Raw genomic sequence first — 16367 nt, 5'->3', positions numbered from 1 at the left:
GAATCATCGTGTGAGATTGAGAACAACGGCAATCAAAATGGAACATTCATGTTGAATGACAACAGTGTGGTATAAAAGGAAATGGCGAGCACGACATACAAAAGAAAGAGGATACATGCGCTTTGCTTCGAACACAGATAACAGCCAGACATGGCCAGAGAGTAAAAACAAAACACAGAAGTAAAGAAACAGAATGCATGGTTCACAGAAATATTGGCGTAGAGTTCAGTATGTGTCATCATAGATCCCAATGTTAATGTTGCTAGGGTGACCCAGTGGCACCACCGTTTGGCATGGATCTCAAACCAACAATTCGATTCCCGCTGGTGCCACCTTTACCGGCTTGCAAATAAGATGCGGGTCTGTATGTTCAGTTGGTTTGGTAAAGTTGATTTTCAGATGTCCTCCCTCACTGCCTGGTAAAGATATATGAATATTTTTTTAACGTTCACGAATAAAGGGACCCTAAAAGAGGTTTTGCTTATACATGATGTTCACATTTTCAAATGATTCAATGTTCTAGCAGAGTCCCTCAATGCCTTTCTGGTCATGAAACTTCGCCGTCACGCTTGGTACGTTGCCGCGCCGCGGCGCTGGTGTTGATCGGAGGGCAGCCGGGGGCGTGGTCAGAGCGCGTTTGGCAGGGAACAGACCACGGGGTAAGATAAAACAGACGCTCGCCGCCTTATCAGCTGGGCGCTTTCGCTTTACGTGTCGTGGGCCGCTAAAATGAATTTATCATGTTCTGAGTGGCGAAAAAACTTGGTGCCAACGGGCATGCTGCTACTGCGTTCCTGCCTGCCGCTCTGGCTACAGAGCAGCGGCGTCCGCCCGATGCCCTCCGATCTGCGGTGGCGCGCCTCGCGGTAGCCTTTGTCCCCGTACGAAATTTGGCCGGGAGTTTCATGACCAGAGAAGCATTGAAGGACTCTGGTTCTAGTAATCACCTCCTTCAAGAATTTTGTTAAAACGGTAAGTATTAGTGGAGTTATGATTTTTCCTGGTAATGCTTGTAGAAAGCATTAATCGAACCACACTGAAAAGGTACCGTATAACCGGTATATAGGTAGAGTTTTCTTTCAAAAAAAATCCACACAAAAGCCACCCGTCTTATATTACATTGGCAGAACGTAAATTGTTGTCTGGCAACAATGTGCAAGTGTCATTGCCCTTTGTCGCCATTGCCCTTTGTGTCGGACTGCCCTCTCGCACTATGAGGCCTTTATTTGCTTTTCGCTTTTCTCTAGTTTTTAGTCTTTTCCTCGTCTTGTGTGTGAGCGTGCGTACATTTCTGTACATGTCTGCTCCGAGATGAGTGGCGAAAGTCAACGCCAGTTTACCGCTCCGTTTAAGCTGAAGGCGATTGAGTCGCCGAGCAGAATGGGAATATGGTGGCGCAATGCCAGTTTGGCTTCGGCAGGCATAGTGGGTGGCAGTGACGGACGGCCGTCGAAAATGAATATAGACATTGTGTGTGCACTTCTGTGCCGAACTAGTATTATTTTTTTGTCAACTTTTCCCACATGAAGATAGGGGGTCGACCTATGTACCAGGTCAACCTATATTCCGGTTTCACGGTACGTCCTCAACTTCCTGCTTGGACAGCCCCCATGCTGCAAGTAAAAGCAGGTGCACGGAAAGCCATGCCACCAGTGTTTCCTGCACACGGCCACAAAAGCCCTCATTTCATAAGACAACTCGTTGTAATCTAGAAGTACTGCTACCCCTTCTGCCCAGGCTCACAACGAGACAGTCATCCAAGAAGGCAATGGGTTTGACTTCACACACAGGACGGTCGGAGAAGAGCGCTGAGGAAATGTAAGCCCTGTCAAGCCGAACGTGGCAAAGCCCTTGAAAATGTGCGCTTAAACAGGTCCCTGTCTCTGGTAAACCAGTGTCCACTAGACCAGAAGCGACAGTGATGGATGACCAAACCTCAGTGCTTTTATCCTCGCATGATAGAGGTTGGGTGCGATCACATGGCTCAAAGACGCAATGGAAGCCACCCAGCCCAGCCACAACTGCCGCGTTGGCCGCTGTCACTGAGTGCAGAGACACTGCCTTATCACCACGGTACACAACAGATGAACCGTCCCTCTTCCACCTGATGTGTGAGGGCAGAGTATGGCCATTCCTTTTTTAGAAACGAGAGACAGCCTGCCGACAGGACGATTGAATGCGGGACCTCGTAATCAGAAAGGAAGGGCGGCAAAATCTCTCGACCACGTCACCACTACTGCGTTTTCTCGTGCACTGCAATGAAGTGCAAGTCAGTTCTGGAGAGCAACAGGCGGAGCTGTATCTGTTTCTGCCCGGAACGTAAACCGTTTACAGTCAGTGTTGCCAAGCTTAATAACTGTGGTAGGTCACCATGGAGCGGCTGGGAGTTTCACATGTCCGCGAGTTCTGCCATGGGACTGGTACGAGGCGGATCACTCGAACTGACCCCGAACTGTGTTCAGCGTGTGACTGGGAATGCCCTCCCTTTTTCCTGGTCGCCTTCCGTCACGGGGGCTTTTCCTGAGAAGTGCACCGTCTGCCCCCCGGAAAAGGAAGCCAGGCGCTTTGGTGCTGGGCTGGGGCGGTGGAGGTCCCAACTTTGAGGCGTAGAAGGTGCCACTGTCTGCCCAGCAGATTGGCTGCCCATCAGGTTCCCTGGCACTGCGACCTCAGTAACAGTAGTCGCCGCCGACTCCCCCAGTTCGTGCAAGAATGGCCACTCTTGAGTAGCTTGCACGTTGGGCTACCCTGGCACCGGCTCCAAGGGATGAAATGGACACCTCAAATGCCACCCCACAGGGGGCAACCGTTATGTCCGGTGCAGCACTGCTCGAGGAGCCATTAACTGCAGACGTCGAAGGTGAGCCACTGGCGCGGACCACCGAAGCAGTCACCTGTTGCATCAAGAACCCCTGTGGCATCCATTAAAAGCTCCTGCAGAAACCTTGTCCAGAGAACGCTGGCCCTGCCAGGGTTTGTCCGCGTAAGTAACAACACACTCGTCGGCCGACTGTCTGAACCGGTGGCGGTCCCCACACCTGAGCATGCTGCACTGGCGGCAAATGTGACTGACAAACCCGGTTGCGGCACAAACACAAAGGCGGCTTCCCGGAAATGAGAACAAGACACTGTACGCCGCCGATGATGGGGAATGTCGCCGATAGCCACTCCACTGTGTGGGATATGTGAGGGGTTCCTCGGGGCGACTAGCCAGTCCTGGCGTAAGCCACCACGCTAGCTCCCGGCGTGTCAACCACGCGGGCTCCCATGGCTATGGCAGCCCAGCGAGGTTCGCCGATACGAGAACACAGTAGACAGTAGTGCCGAAGCACAGCCGTTTATTTGGGGAATCCCAAAGCATGCGAGCCCAAGGCTCGACGGCGTTCACTAATCACGCCGTCCGGGTCGTGACCGCGAACGGGAGGCAGGCACTCACGGCGCGCGACAAACAAAGCTCCCACCTGAGATGCATGTATCCATCACCGCCGCCATCGCGTTCCGCCGATCTCGCCCCAACCGGGTCTCCGACGAGACTCTCCCGACTCCCGTGCGTGCACGTTTGCCCCGCCCGCGCCCGCGCGCCTATCCCCGCACACATTGGTGGCGCCATCTCTCGGGGAACGCCGATGAACCAGCGGAGCGCCGGACCGGCTTCAGCGCACAAGCGTCTCTCCCGAAGTGCGCGCCGGCTCGGGATCGCGGGTCGCGGTTCTCCACGATTCCCACAACTGTCACAGTTGAGTGTCTGCACATTCTCCATCCCAGGAGCTTTCCACTTGCCTCCCAATGTAGACATAACTTTGCCATAGGGCTGCAGTGTTTTACGCACGTAGGCATCTCCTAGGCGTTCAGGAAGCCAGAGAAGCTTCATGCAGACTTCTGTTGGTTCCGGGTCAATCATAACACAGCGACGCTCTTTCGCAACTATTTCTCCGGTGGCCATAAGTTTCACTTTTGCAGACGAAGAACGGAACGTGAGACGTCTGAAATTGTCCTATAGACCCGGGACAGCACCCAGAGGGCGATACGGAGCCCGCGCCACCATCGGCAGATATGTGCACCTCTGGGTCGGTCCCCGCAAACCAGGACAAAAGTGGCTGGGGCGCGCTCTTCTTTTTGCAGCACGGATGAAGCATATTGTAGCCTCTTTTAGGTTCAAAATGAACTACGAAATTGTACAATAATTCTGCCACACAGTGCAGGTTGAATTGGTTGAACTCGCATGTGCGAAGGCCAATAAAGGCCGTAGAGGCGTGACGTCCACGAGAAAGGCGTCTGTCCAGCCTGCCTGCGGGCAGAACCTCCTCAAGATTTGCATGTTTTACTTCAAAAGAAAACATAATTTATATTTTTCAAACCCACAAAAGAAGAGGTTTTGTTTGCAAACACATCAGACGTTGCACGATGTTTCCGCGAAGGGTATTCCATCCATGTGAGTACACTAGCGACTGCAGAACTAATAACTGGACCACGTGGTCATTGATCCAAATGTGATGCTCCATACTACATGTAACAGTATGAGATTCACATTTGTTTGCATTTGCGGAAGTGCTAACATTAATAGGTGGAATGTACACTGGAGTACAAAGTCTTGAGGACTGGAAATTCAATGCCGATTCTAAATTAATCACTTCATTTATAAGCTCAGCAAAATAGTACGTGTGTATCAGGCGGAACGTGTTACCTGCTTTTTATGCATTGTTGTTCGGTCCTGCAGGATCAGTGCAAGACAGATAATATCCCCCTTTCCAGCCTTACAGGTAGGAGTGGGTAGCTTTCGGTCTACGTTGCACCCTCCACCAAGAAACTTTATGGGCTTCCAGGTGTAGCCGAGCGCACCAGCTGTATAAAAACACGCCCCCCAAAAAACAAACTCTTTGCAAGGAGGAGTTGGGGGAAGGGGTAAGCAGAACATTGAATAAGCATATTGGAATAAATTACACAATATTCATATTTGGGGATTTTTTTTTTCTCTACGCGAACGGGTCCGGCGTGAAACCTCTGTTAGAAATAGCAGCAAACCGTCAACCTTACCAACACCCTACCGTCAACAATTACCTTAGCAACAATTACTGTTAACACCTTAGCAGCAAAAGTCACACGAACAGAATCTAGTTCACTGAGGACCCCCTCACTGGTCCGGAGTGACCCCAATCACAGTGGAAAAGATAAAGTTCTTCCTGCTCTTCCTCCTCGAACGCAAAAATTTCGTCCTGCATTCATATACTGTACTTCCAACTTTTATTGCTCGATGTCTTATTTGTACTTTTCTTAGCTTTTCAGTTGATTAGACAACAATTCCTTAGTTTCTTCAAGAAGAGATGATGATTTTATGCTATCCAAGCTGACGAAACATTTCGGAACGTCAACACCTCAAGTGTCTGCCCCATAAGTTGTAAATACAGTCGAGTCCACCTACAATGATACCATTACAGTCGAGTCCCGCTACAACGAACGCCGCTACAACGAAATTTTCGCCACAACGAAGGTTTTTCGGTTCCCCGTCAGCTTCCCATAGAAAGTAGCACAAAACAGCTCCTTAATAACGAATGCGCTTTATTAGATATTTCCGCTTCAACGAACTTTTCGAGAACGAAACTGGCACTTCACTGAAATGGGCATTGCCGAGCAGTCAAATTAGACGGCCCTTCCAAAGCTGCGACGATCGGATTCACGCTTCAACGAGGTTTTCGAAACCGAAACTGGAACCGCACTGAAGTTGAGTGGCCGCCATATTAGGAGACAAATCTAAAGTGCGAATTTGAGCCACTGCAATCCATAGCCACCCGTGGTCATCACGCGGCCGCGACAGTGGCGACAGCGATCTTCGATTTTCTCTGTGTTGTGTTGGTTGAAATGGCTACAAAAACGAAGAAGCGCAAATTTCTGTCTCTCGAGGAGAAGGCAAAGATTATTGCCGAGGCAGAAGGCGGTAGGAAGAAAGCGAACATTGCCCACGATTTCGGCATTTCACCGAGCTCGCTGTCGACGGTGCTAAAAGACAAAGACTCCATCCACAAGGCTCTTGCTTCTGGTACGTGTTCACAGCACAAGAAAGTGACGCTGCCCAAACATGACGAGCTGGACAAGGCCGTCTACACGTGGTTTGTGGACGCACGAGCAAGAAACATTCCACTGAGCGGAGCGACTGTGCAGCAGAAGGCCCTTCAGTACGCGTGCTTGCTTGGCCTAGACGATTTCAAGGCCAGCACGGGGTGGCTTAGCCGCTTCAAAACCCGACACGGCATTGTTGGCAAGGTGCTGTCTGGCGAGTCGGCGGCCGCTGATGAGGAAGCTGCATCGGAGTGGATTTCCGATAATGCCGCGAGCTTGCTTGAGCAGTACAGTCCGTCGGACATTTATAACGCTGACGAGACTGGCTTGTTTTACGAGATGCTACCGTCAACGACGCTTGATTTTAGAGGACAGCGTTGCCACGGTGGGAAGCACAGCAAGAAGAGAGTTACGGTGCTGCTGTGTGCCAACATGGACGGTTCAGATAAGCACCCACCCCTTGTAATCGGCAAAAGTGCTAAGCCGCGGTGTTTTAAAGGCAATCGAGGACTACCGGTAAAGTATGTAGCGAACAAAAAGGCCTGGATTACACGCTCAATTTTCACAGAGTGGGTTGTCGCCTTCGACTGCGACATGAAGAGGCAAGGCCGCAAAGTTTGTTTACTGTTAGACAACTGTTCGGCCCATCGAATCGACGACGTTGTTCTGACGAACACAGAGGTTAAGTACTTTCCTCCGAACTGTACGTCTCTAATACAGCCGTTGGACCAAGGGGTGATTGTGAGCCTGAAACGAGCGTACCGCAGCCGGTTAATGCAGCGCCTTCTGCTGAACATTGAAACTGGCCGAGAGACGAAAATCGACCTGTACATGGCGCTTCAAATGATGGCTGCTGCGTGGAGCACTTTGAAGCGCGAAACAATATTCAACTGCTTCAAACACTGCGGTTTTGGGAACAACCAAGCGGCGACCAGCTCAACCGAAGCCGAAGATGAGCCCACGTCAGAGCAGGCTGAAGACGCACTAATCGCTTCACAGTGGATGGACCTTGAGGACAAGGGATTTGTGGCTGCCGATCTTCAGCTGGACGACTTCGTTAACGTCGACGCCAACGTAGAGGTGTATGAAGAGTTGACCGATGCTGAGATAGTCGAGAGCGTGCAAAAGCGTGGTGATGTTTCGTCGCCCGGGGAAGATGATCCCCAAGACACGCCGACTCCAGCGACTGCTTCCAAAGTAATGGACGCTTTTGATATTATCAGAAAAGTTATAGGAGCACACGACGATGACATTGCGATGGCTCTTCTAACTGACTGTGAGGCTCGCGTAATGCCGTTGCTTGCTGTGAAGCGAAAGCAAGCCAGGCTCACCGACTTCTGGAAATAAAGTTCCGGTAAGCGTAAGCTTGCCAAACTTGCTGATTTTCATGCATATACAGTTAAATTTTGATAATTTAAACCGCTTCACTGCGGCGGTGCATGTGCCGCAAAATGCGTGTTTCGCGATCGCCCGGGCACGAGCGTTGAGTTAGCGGTTGGCCGCAATGTAAGAAAATGGTGTAAGAGCGACGCTAAATGCATTCTCTGGTGAAGTTAGACAGTTTATTGACCGCCTTAGGTATGTCAGCCTTTGGTTTCCCCCCTCCCGCCATCGCGGAAATTTCACGGACGATTGTTTCGCTCGCGGCTTGGCCGTTTGGCGTATGTATAACAGTAATTTTGCATTAACGAAGTTCCGCCACAACGAAATTTTTCGCGTGTCCCGTGAATTTCGTTGTAGCGGGACTCGACTGTATAACAATATATCGGACATAACAACGAACAACTATGGCACCATCCACTTTCGTATGCTTTCCATGGTAAAATAAACTGCTTATTACAATGCTCCACTGACGGGATATCGGCTATGACGATTGGATCTGGTTCCAGCGTGCTCCAAAAATGCCCCACAAGCCACCATGAGCCTCACATCCCTTCCACCCCTCAAAAAAGGAGTTGACTGCAACGCTTACGAGAAAGTGGAGCGGAAGGAGGAGAGCAGTTTTCTTTCAAAGCCCCCTCCCGGTGCCGCCGCTTTGGCATCATCCCGAACCCGCTCGCAAGACCGCGCTACTGCTCATTCGCAAGTCGCGCGTTCGCTTGTTGTGCCATGTGCGCACTGTTTTTCGAATTAGACAGGGTGCCTTTTCAACTGCCTCCATTTTTCTGCGGAAGGGAAGTCAGGGCCCGTGTTTTGGAAACTTCCGTGTGCCTCACTCCAAGGCCACCGTAGCGAGGATATGTGCTGCGGACAACAGCGACAGTGACAACTTTGACGACGCAGTTGCGCAGCCTATTCAGGTGGTGTCCATGATGGGAAACAGCTCAAAACAAAACTTGGACAAGAAAGACCCGTTAGTCTTTCGTGTCCAAGTTTTGTTTTGCGCTGTTTCCCATCACGAAGCTATACCAACAAGCCCAACTCGCAGTTCTTCAGGCAGCGCAGGAGGCCCAACGCATGACACAGTCCCTCGGGGACTTCGTTTTCTCCAAGGGCCTTTCACTCAGCTAGGTGAATCGCGTACAGATGCTCCTGAAAGAGATGTGCACTGGCTTCACATGCGGCAAGTGTGGCTCCTTTTCCGCAAATATTACCTTGCTTGCATGCAAAAAAAATGTTTGGAGTGCTGCTTCGTCTTTTTTCGCAATCTGCTTATAACAATGATTAGATATAACGATGGGAGTTCCTTGGCACTTGAATATTGCTACAGTAGACTTATTACAGCGATACAAGCACATGAAATATTATATGAAGCAGAGGAGAACCACTGGGTGACAACTACACTGTTATAACGGTGCTTGTGGGCCCTTATTATGAACAAATTTAACGCGCACCCATGTGCATTGACCGCCAGCTAATCAGCCTGCTAACCAGCATGCTGGGTACATCACACCAAAGCTGCTCGTACATCATAGCAGTATGTAATCCACGCGCTTCATGTGTGCTTTTCAAAATGCAGTAACTATGACTTCATGTCTGCAAAAAAAGGAAGCAGAGAAGAAGAATCCACGGGAGAATGCAAAGCCTTGAACGCACACTCCCCTGTTGTGTCAACCTACAGCTCAGCAGCAAGGCGACAGCATTCTATCAACGCCCTGTTTCATTCAGACGCTTCCCGTACGATATAACGTTTCCGCATGACCTTGTTGCAATACGTAGTAGATATACGCACAAATAATGCTACGACATCCATTTCTGCGGAGGTGCATTCGCAGGCGCTGAAGGCGGTCGGTGTGCGGGTGTGCCGTGGCAGGCACTGCGCTCGCCTGGCAGACTCAGCTTTCCAGAGCTGATCTCACTGAGATCCACAGCTCCACTGAGCCCATCTCTGAAACCATCTCTGTATGGACGCCCTCCAAGGTCCGCGTGAAGGAAAACAAAGCCTTGAACGAGCTTACCAGAATGCAGACGGGGTAGGACTGCACAATACCCATTACTGCTTGTGCAATTCGCCGCAGTACCTTGAACAACAGCCGATTTATCCATACTTGTGGAGAACAACAAAAACGCCACCGTGCGTATACTACATTGAAACCCACCCTTCGTGTCGCGTCAATGTTTTCTACGTGATTTCAAGAATCCCTGGCTGGTTACCTGAACCTGCGACTGCGACTGTGATTCCGCACTACGGGAATAGTCCTTGCTGTACTTTTGTTTTACACTTTACACTAAAAACTTTGGTTGATACTGATTCCTCATTGCTTAATAAACCTTCCGTAACTCTTCTTCTACTCTTAACCCTTTAGGGTCACGGCCGTACATGTACGGAATTGGCAAGCACTTTCACAATGGTCAATGACGTACATGTACGGCGTTGCTTGTATCTTTAAAAAGCGCGCCTTTTTCGCCGAGTTCTGTTGCTTGGCATGTGCTGCCACACTTCGGAAATACGTCAAAGCGCCGATGGCTCTCTTTATTTTTCTATGATTAACTTCAGCGGCACGCCGGCTATCGCTTGTGCATCCACTAATGAGGGGGCGCGCTGGGTATTGCCTGCCGGGCGCCTCTCGCTTCTTGTGCCTGCCACGGACCAAGGTCGCCTGCGAAACTGATGAGGCTCTTTTCTCCTTTTTTTTGTATTTTATGGGCGGTGCGCCGTCTATCGCCCCCACATCCGGCCACGCGCGGCCGTGCGCGTGCAGCGGCCGGTTTTGGTAGCGTCCCGCTTTTTGCGCCTGCGATACTGATGTCTATTGATTGTGATTCAATCAAAAGGTGCCGGCGTGTTATTCTCTCATTTTTATTTAGAATTTTTCTTGTGTTACTCATGAATAAACCACATATATGTAACAACACAAATGATTTTTTTGTCACTTTATGGTCACCCTAAAAAAATTAAGATAATTTTTTCTTAAAATAGATTCATCCGAAGAATTTAAATCAGCAATAAAAAAAATCGACCCTGGGGGGTCGCATTTGGCAAAAAAATTTGACCTTCAAAGGGTTAACTGCACACAAATGAAGTTTGCGATTCCGAAGTGAACAACCGAAGCGTCGTAAGCCAGCGCTTGTGTTGAGTTGTATAGGCTTCATGGACCTTACAATACTTATAATACTCTAGGAACTGACAGAATAGAGCCGAATGTTGTCAGGGCGCAGTTTTCGCTTCGCAATCGATTCCCGATCACCGTTCGGCCGATCGGTATTGTCGACATCTTCAGTCAGCAAGCCAGTCACACCACATGGACTTTCGAACAGTCGATGTGTTCGTGTCGCCATCGGCGTCGCATGACAAGATGGTCTGCCAACTCACAAAATGACGTCGCTTTCCTGTCATCATCGTGTCGGCCTAGCCAACGCACCTTAACTCTTTTGTTACTGCAGGAAATTGACCAATTTTGAGGGGTCTAACAAAACATCTTTTCTGTGTCATACATATGTTAGGCACACATTGCAGTGACATAAAATGTAGATGATTCCACGCGCTTTCCAATGACACTAGTTTTAATAATGTTTTCATAAGTAATGATTGCGAAAAAAATTATAAAAGTTGAAATTTTTGTCCAGGTGTCGAAGAAAATTAAAAAAATGGGAGTTGTGTATAATAAACCACCAGTAGTAGAAAAAATTTGGAATATATATTTTGTAGGTAAACATTTCAAAAACCCATCCTAGAAAAAAAATTGAGTTGTGCAGTACAATTTGTCAGATATAAAATAAAATGTTAGCATGAGTGGTACCCGTGCATTGTGGTGAAACCCTACCTCTATTTCAAATTTTGCTATTTTGCATGGTTCTCTAGAAGAAACCTGGTGGTTTGACATTACTAAATGTTCCAGTTAGTCCCCACGTGATGTAAAAACACCTTTTCAATGATTATGACCAGCACAATAGTGAAGGCAAGCAAGTGATGCGAAAAAATCCGCTTGGAGTTGAAAACCAATCTCGGTGGGGGATCCTAGTTGGAATTCTGATCATCAGTTATCAGTCAGACCTTTCATTTGACGTTTATTATCATGTTCTGACTCGCTATGATAGCCCCGCTTGCAGAAATAAGGTGTGATGCACTAGAATCGTGCCCAGCAAGCTTTCACCAAGCCGCCATCAGCGAGATCGGCACTACAAGCCTACTGCATTGCAGCGCCACCTAACAATTTCGAAAACAAACAATTACAAGCCTGTTGCGGACTGTTTCAGAATAGACAGTTATACTAAAAAGCGACACTAGACCTCCGAAAATACCCTTGTACAGAAACGAAACTGGCCGCCGACCAGCTGGCGGTGTTCAAGGCCGATTCGAAGCGTTCTTGTCTGAACTGATATGCGACGACTTGGTGTTATCTTTCGACTTTCAGCTGAAGCTGTTATCACAGAAAGAAGGCGTGGGTAAAGTGGAAGCACAAGAGGCATGCTTGTTTCGAGGAACTGTAGCGGGCAACGGAGGCGCCATGGCAAATCAGCTTGTACTAGTTTAGTAAGTGCGTAGGAGCACCAAATATAAATTTCACAACACAAAAACGAAACTGCTGGAAACTGGCTAAAAATGCCAAGAACACTTGCTAGACATGCGGGGGACAATCAGAAATAAGCTTTGGTAGAGTAAAGCTACCCTTTCTCCGAACCTAAGATTACTGGTAAGGGCTGGTGTCATTTCCAAGTAATTATAACCTCTCAACGCTGTCGGATGACAAAGCTGACAACATTATTTGGTACTTGACTTGGTAGAAACCTTTTGATAAAAAAAATGTTACGGTAACGCAGCCTAACCGCAAGTGACATGCTTTTTTGTCAATGCAACAGCCACGCCCCCTTCCTCAAAAGCACGCGCACCTCAGCTGACAAAAAACGCCGTCAAAAATCTCACTGTAACCAGAGCGAAAAAATTTAAACTGATTCTATAAGTGCAGTGCCTAGACAAACCAGTGGCTGCATTAGGTGTACGAGAAACGACTACAACATGTCGGAATAGGCAATATAAATCACCGATCATGTGTGATCGATTTGAACAGGCGTGGTAATGAAAGAGTTAACAAGACGCGTGGTAATGGAGCAGAGGAGCTAAATATAGATGAACACAACAGCATTAAGCAACCAAAGGGGCAGCCGCAATTCGCTGACACTGAGCAGACAGCACTTCTCTTTGCCGGAAGTGGGAGACAAAGCTGTTCAGCAGCAGGATTTCTGCTTCGTGACGCACATGGGAGAATCGATGATGTGGCAGAGCCCCAAAACATGCAAGAAAGGGTGGGACCGCGGGGACGAACTTTGCAACGAAAGTGTCAGCTTTTCGCTGCACGTAAAAAACTTATGCTTGGCACAGATGACATTGGCCCCCCAACCCAACTATCAAGCTTGTTCATTTAGCGTGCTCAGGGCCTCTCCCCTTTAAGTTCCATTTTGTTTGCTTTTGTTTAGCATCAATGCACACCGATTTCGGACTGTAGTTATCTCGCTATCGCTATGTCATTATTGTGGTAAGGATGATACACTCATGGAGAGTGCAATGCAATGAATATGAGGAAGAGTTTGCAAAACAATTACATGCCTTAAACTTCATTACGGGCTGTCCAATAATTACGTCTTACGGATTTTGCTCATGTTAGTACACATCCGATTTTGATGCAAATTTCTGCCTTACTACAGTCTCCGATCACTTAATCTGATTCATGATTAGTATTTTTCATCAAATTCAGACGCCAAACTTGACCCCAATCATCATGAACACGGTGAGAAAAGCTTTCCCCGTTTTGCCAAAAAAAAAACAACAGTGCGTTGTGGGAGTGGTGTCATCGCGTACCCGTGATGGCCTCCAGGACGAAGGCGGCCAGCAGCAGGATGATCTCGTAGCGCAGCAGGTAGCGCATGAGCACCAGGCTGACCAGCACCAGCGCGCACAGGGCAAACATCAACGCCAGGGTCATCATGCTCTGCACAAACATCAGCCAGCCTGCGCCAGAGGACAGGGGGAGACCGTCAGCTCAGCTGGTAACCAGCTGCCTGCTGTACAGAGCCCCTTCATTACACTTGCGCCACATTTGAGAGGATTCCCTGCTGTAACACAACACCCGAACTTGTCTGGAAAGGGAAAATGAATCCGGATTTCCGTACAGCACAGCTCAAGTGGCCTGACTACACGTGAACCATGCAGAGAGTAAGTGGGAGATGAGGAGTGCCTGCCATCCTGGGGTGGGGGGAGCAGCACACTTTAGTTTTCTTTTTAATTTAAACGTTCTGTGACAAGCGTTCTCACTTTTTCACAACCATAAGTGGAAACCGTCAGTCTTCAAGAGTAATGAGCAACAACTCCAGCGGGCTGGAGGAGCCAATTCTGATGTGCACAATTTCAAAAACACTTGGCAGTAGTGGCGCGGCTTCGAGCCCACCATTGCACTGTGAAGCAACTACCGCAGTCGTATCGCAGGTCGTACTGCATCCGATGCGGCAGTCATTCAAGGAGCGACACAAACACGGAAGCCCTAACCGGCCCGTGAACAACATATAAACAGGCACTGCATTGAAACAGGCTTGCCAAGGTGGAAGTGAGTTCTGGATATGGGTGCGTAGCCCACCCTGAGAAGATAACAGAAGTTGCAGCTTCTGCTGATGATGATAACAAGAGAACGTATGGACTCCTCGTGGCGGTACAAGGTACCACAGTGTCATTTTAATGGATGTTCCCATGTTTTGTGAAAAAGTTGTAAAATTTCAGTCAAGATTCGTAAAATCTAAGATGGGTTGAAACTCGTACGTTTCACGGAAAATTCGGGAGAGTTGGCAGGTATATAAGATTGAAAGCTGGGAAGAAAAGCGCTTGTTCCTTTCCCCACCTGTTGCGCCTGAACGCACCTGCCCAGAAGTGTGCTACAAGAGGCCACATCTGGTGCCAGTGGTAAGCGAGACTCACTGGGCAGGAGCCAGTCGCGGATGTTCTGGTAGGCGTACGAGTGTATCCAGTGGCAGCCGTTGAAGGTCTCGTCGTACTGGTACGAGGGGTGGCGGTAGTTGCGGAAGCACACGTCCCACAGGCCCAGCCGCACGAACTCGGCGTTGGCCTCCTGGTAGCTCTCGAGCCAGTAGGGGCTGGCAAAGCTGATGAGCAGCAGCACCGTGGCCAGGTACGCCACCAGCCCCGCCCCCAGCAGCAGCCCCGAGGCCGGCGGGTACCGGTACACCTGCCCGCTCGCCGACTTCTCCATGGCTGCCCCGGACGGCTAGTGGCCCTCCTCCTCCGCCACCAGCGGTCTCCTCCTGCGCAACGGGTGCCGGTTCACCACTCGGTCTCTGGGGACAGCCGCAGTTTCAGGAGCTTGCAACACTGTCGCTGTTGTACGAGGCAGAACTCGCTGCCGTGTGAACACAGGCAACAGCACCTACTAGACCATGTGGCAGATGGAAATTCTCAGCAAATGAAACTGCACCTTACAACTATGTTCCGAGTATCAGACAGAAAGGAGCAGAACACAGCTGGCTTTTAGGCGTATAAGCATGCTTCACTGGTGTTGCAATTAGTGTCACAGCATTATTAAGCTACATAAGAGTCCCAACACTTCAGTGCACAATGACATTAAAACAATTCGGCATATATGTGTGTGCATACAACGTAAGCACATCTTTAAGTCATGCGCTTTGCGGGCATGCATGTATGTACACGGTGTTCAAACAATAAATGAGAGTCGGTAAAGCTTTGCTTTTTTGTTCTGTTTTCAGTAAATGACTCACTTATTTGTACTGAAAGTTCGTGCGATTGGATCGGAAGCTGGAAAGTAGTTCCAATCCATAGCACCACAGTAAATGAAACCACAAAAACACCACCACAGTTGCATGGAAAGCGTGGTTTGCATCTGTAGTTTTAAAGGTTTTTTCTTTTTTGCCATATGACGAAGTTCATGCTAAGTTTAGTTGCCTGCACCCGACAGGGGCACTCTGCAGTGATTATCACACAATTTCACGGCACACCTGTCCCAACATAAAATCTACATTTTTGTGATATCTCTAAAGAGCATTCTGTCTCCAATTCTAGGTTCCAGCAACGACAGTGCTAAGCACCATAAACCAATGAAACAGCAGGGCTGAGGAGACTGCACACTTGTGACGAACCGTGCCTCCACCCCACACTCTCAGGTTAGAGAATCCAAAGAACAAGCAGACAGTATCCACAGAAAAGAAAAGCCCCGCTGGACTTCATCACGCTGCACACTACTGAGTGAGACCAGCCGTGGGAGGCGACCAATGGGGTACACGTTCATGGTGTGACCCTGCATCCACTTCATTGTCATGCTCCCTCGTGAAGCCTTTTTGCCACATGCCTGCAACAGCTGTGTGATGCCCCTGGCCATTGCATGCAGTAGCACCGCAGCACCTTCATGATGCCGCTGTGCTGTGAAGAGAACTTGCAACCGCCATGTGGTATACGATACAGAATTGAAAGTGCCTAGCACCACCAACTGGTTTTTAGCCTAGCTACATTCTTTTGATAAACTGCTGAAGAGAGCCTGCCATTAAATTTTTGTGGCTTTGAGCTATTGTAACAACTGTTCAAGCCCTCACAATCCTGAGTTTTTTTTTCTTTCTTTTATCAAAGTCGAGGAGTTTTTTTCTAGAAATGTTTTAAATCAATATACGTGTTCATTTTTCCATAAATAATAGGTTTAGTGTGTTTCAGATTGCGTCAGGCAGTGTGCAGCCTATCACCCTTTTTAATTGACACTTTGCGCATTGCACGAAGGGCTGCTTCTGTACAATGGACAAAATGGAATGTCATGCCCAAAACATCGCAGAGAGACACTTCAGTAAAATGCACTCTTGCAGGGTTCGTACAGGATTGAAAAGCAAAAATTCAAAGGTTTTCAAGGACTTTCAAGGACCAGTAAACA

The 16367-nt window shown here is 48.8% G+C and overlaps 2 protein-coding genes across 2 annotated transcripts in view; one reads left to right on the top strand and one right to left on the bottom strand.

Annotated features, from left to right (window-relative positions):
* The window catches only part of LOC144175765 (uncharacterized), a 419826-nt gene that overhangs the window by 183922 nt on the left and 219537 nt on the right, over positions 1–16367 (top strand). The gene's annotated exons all lie outside the window — the stretch shown is intronic.
* The window catches only part of Pck (Claudin superfamily protein pickel), a 38244-nt gene that overhangs the window by 14605 nt on the left and 7272 nt on the right, over positions 1–16367 (bottom strand). The window contains 2 exon segments of the mRNA XM_077705176.1: positions 13292–13441; positions 14399–14742. Coding sequence (XP_077561302.1) covers positions 13292–13441; positions 14399–14690 — 442 coding nt within the window. The 5' untranslated portion in view covers positions 14691–14742.

This window comes from Haemaphysalis longicornis, unplaced genomic scaffold (assembly GCF_048455015.1).
Source record: "Haemaphysalis longicornis isolate Haplotype H1 unplaced genomic scaffold, Haemaphysalis longicornis Haplotype H1 scaffold_3, whole genome shotgun sequence".
NCBI classification, from domain to species: domain Eukaryota; kingdom Metazoa; phylum Arthropoda; class Arachnida; order Ixodida; family Ixodidae; genus Haemaphysalis; species Haemaphysalis longicornis.
This window is presented reverse-complemented; position numbering and strand designations above follow the sequence as displayed.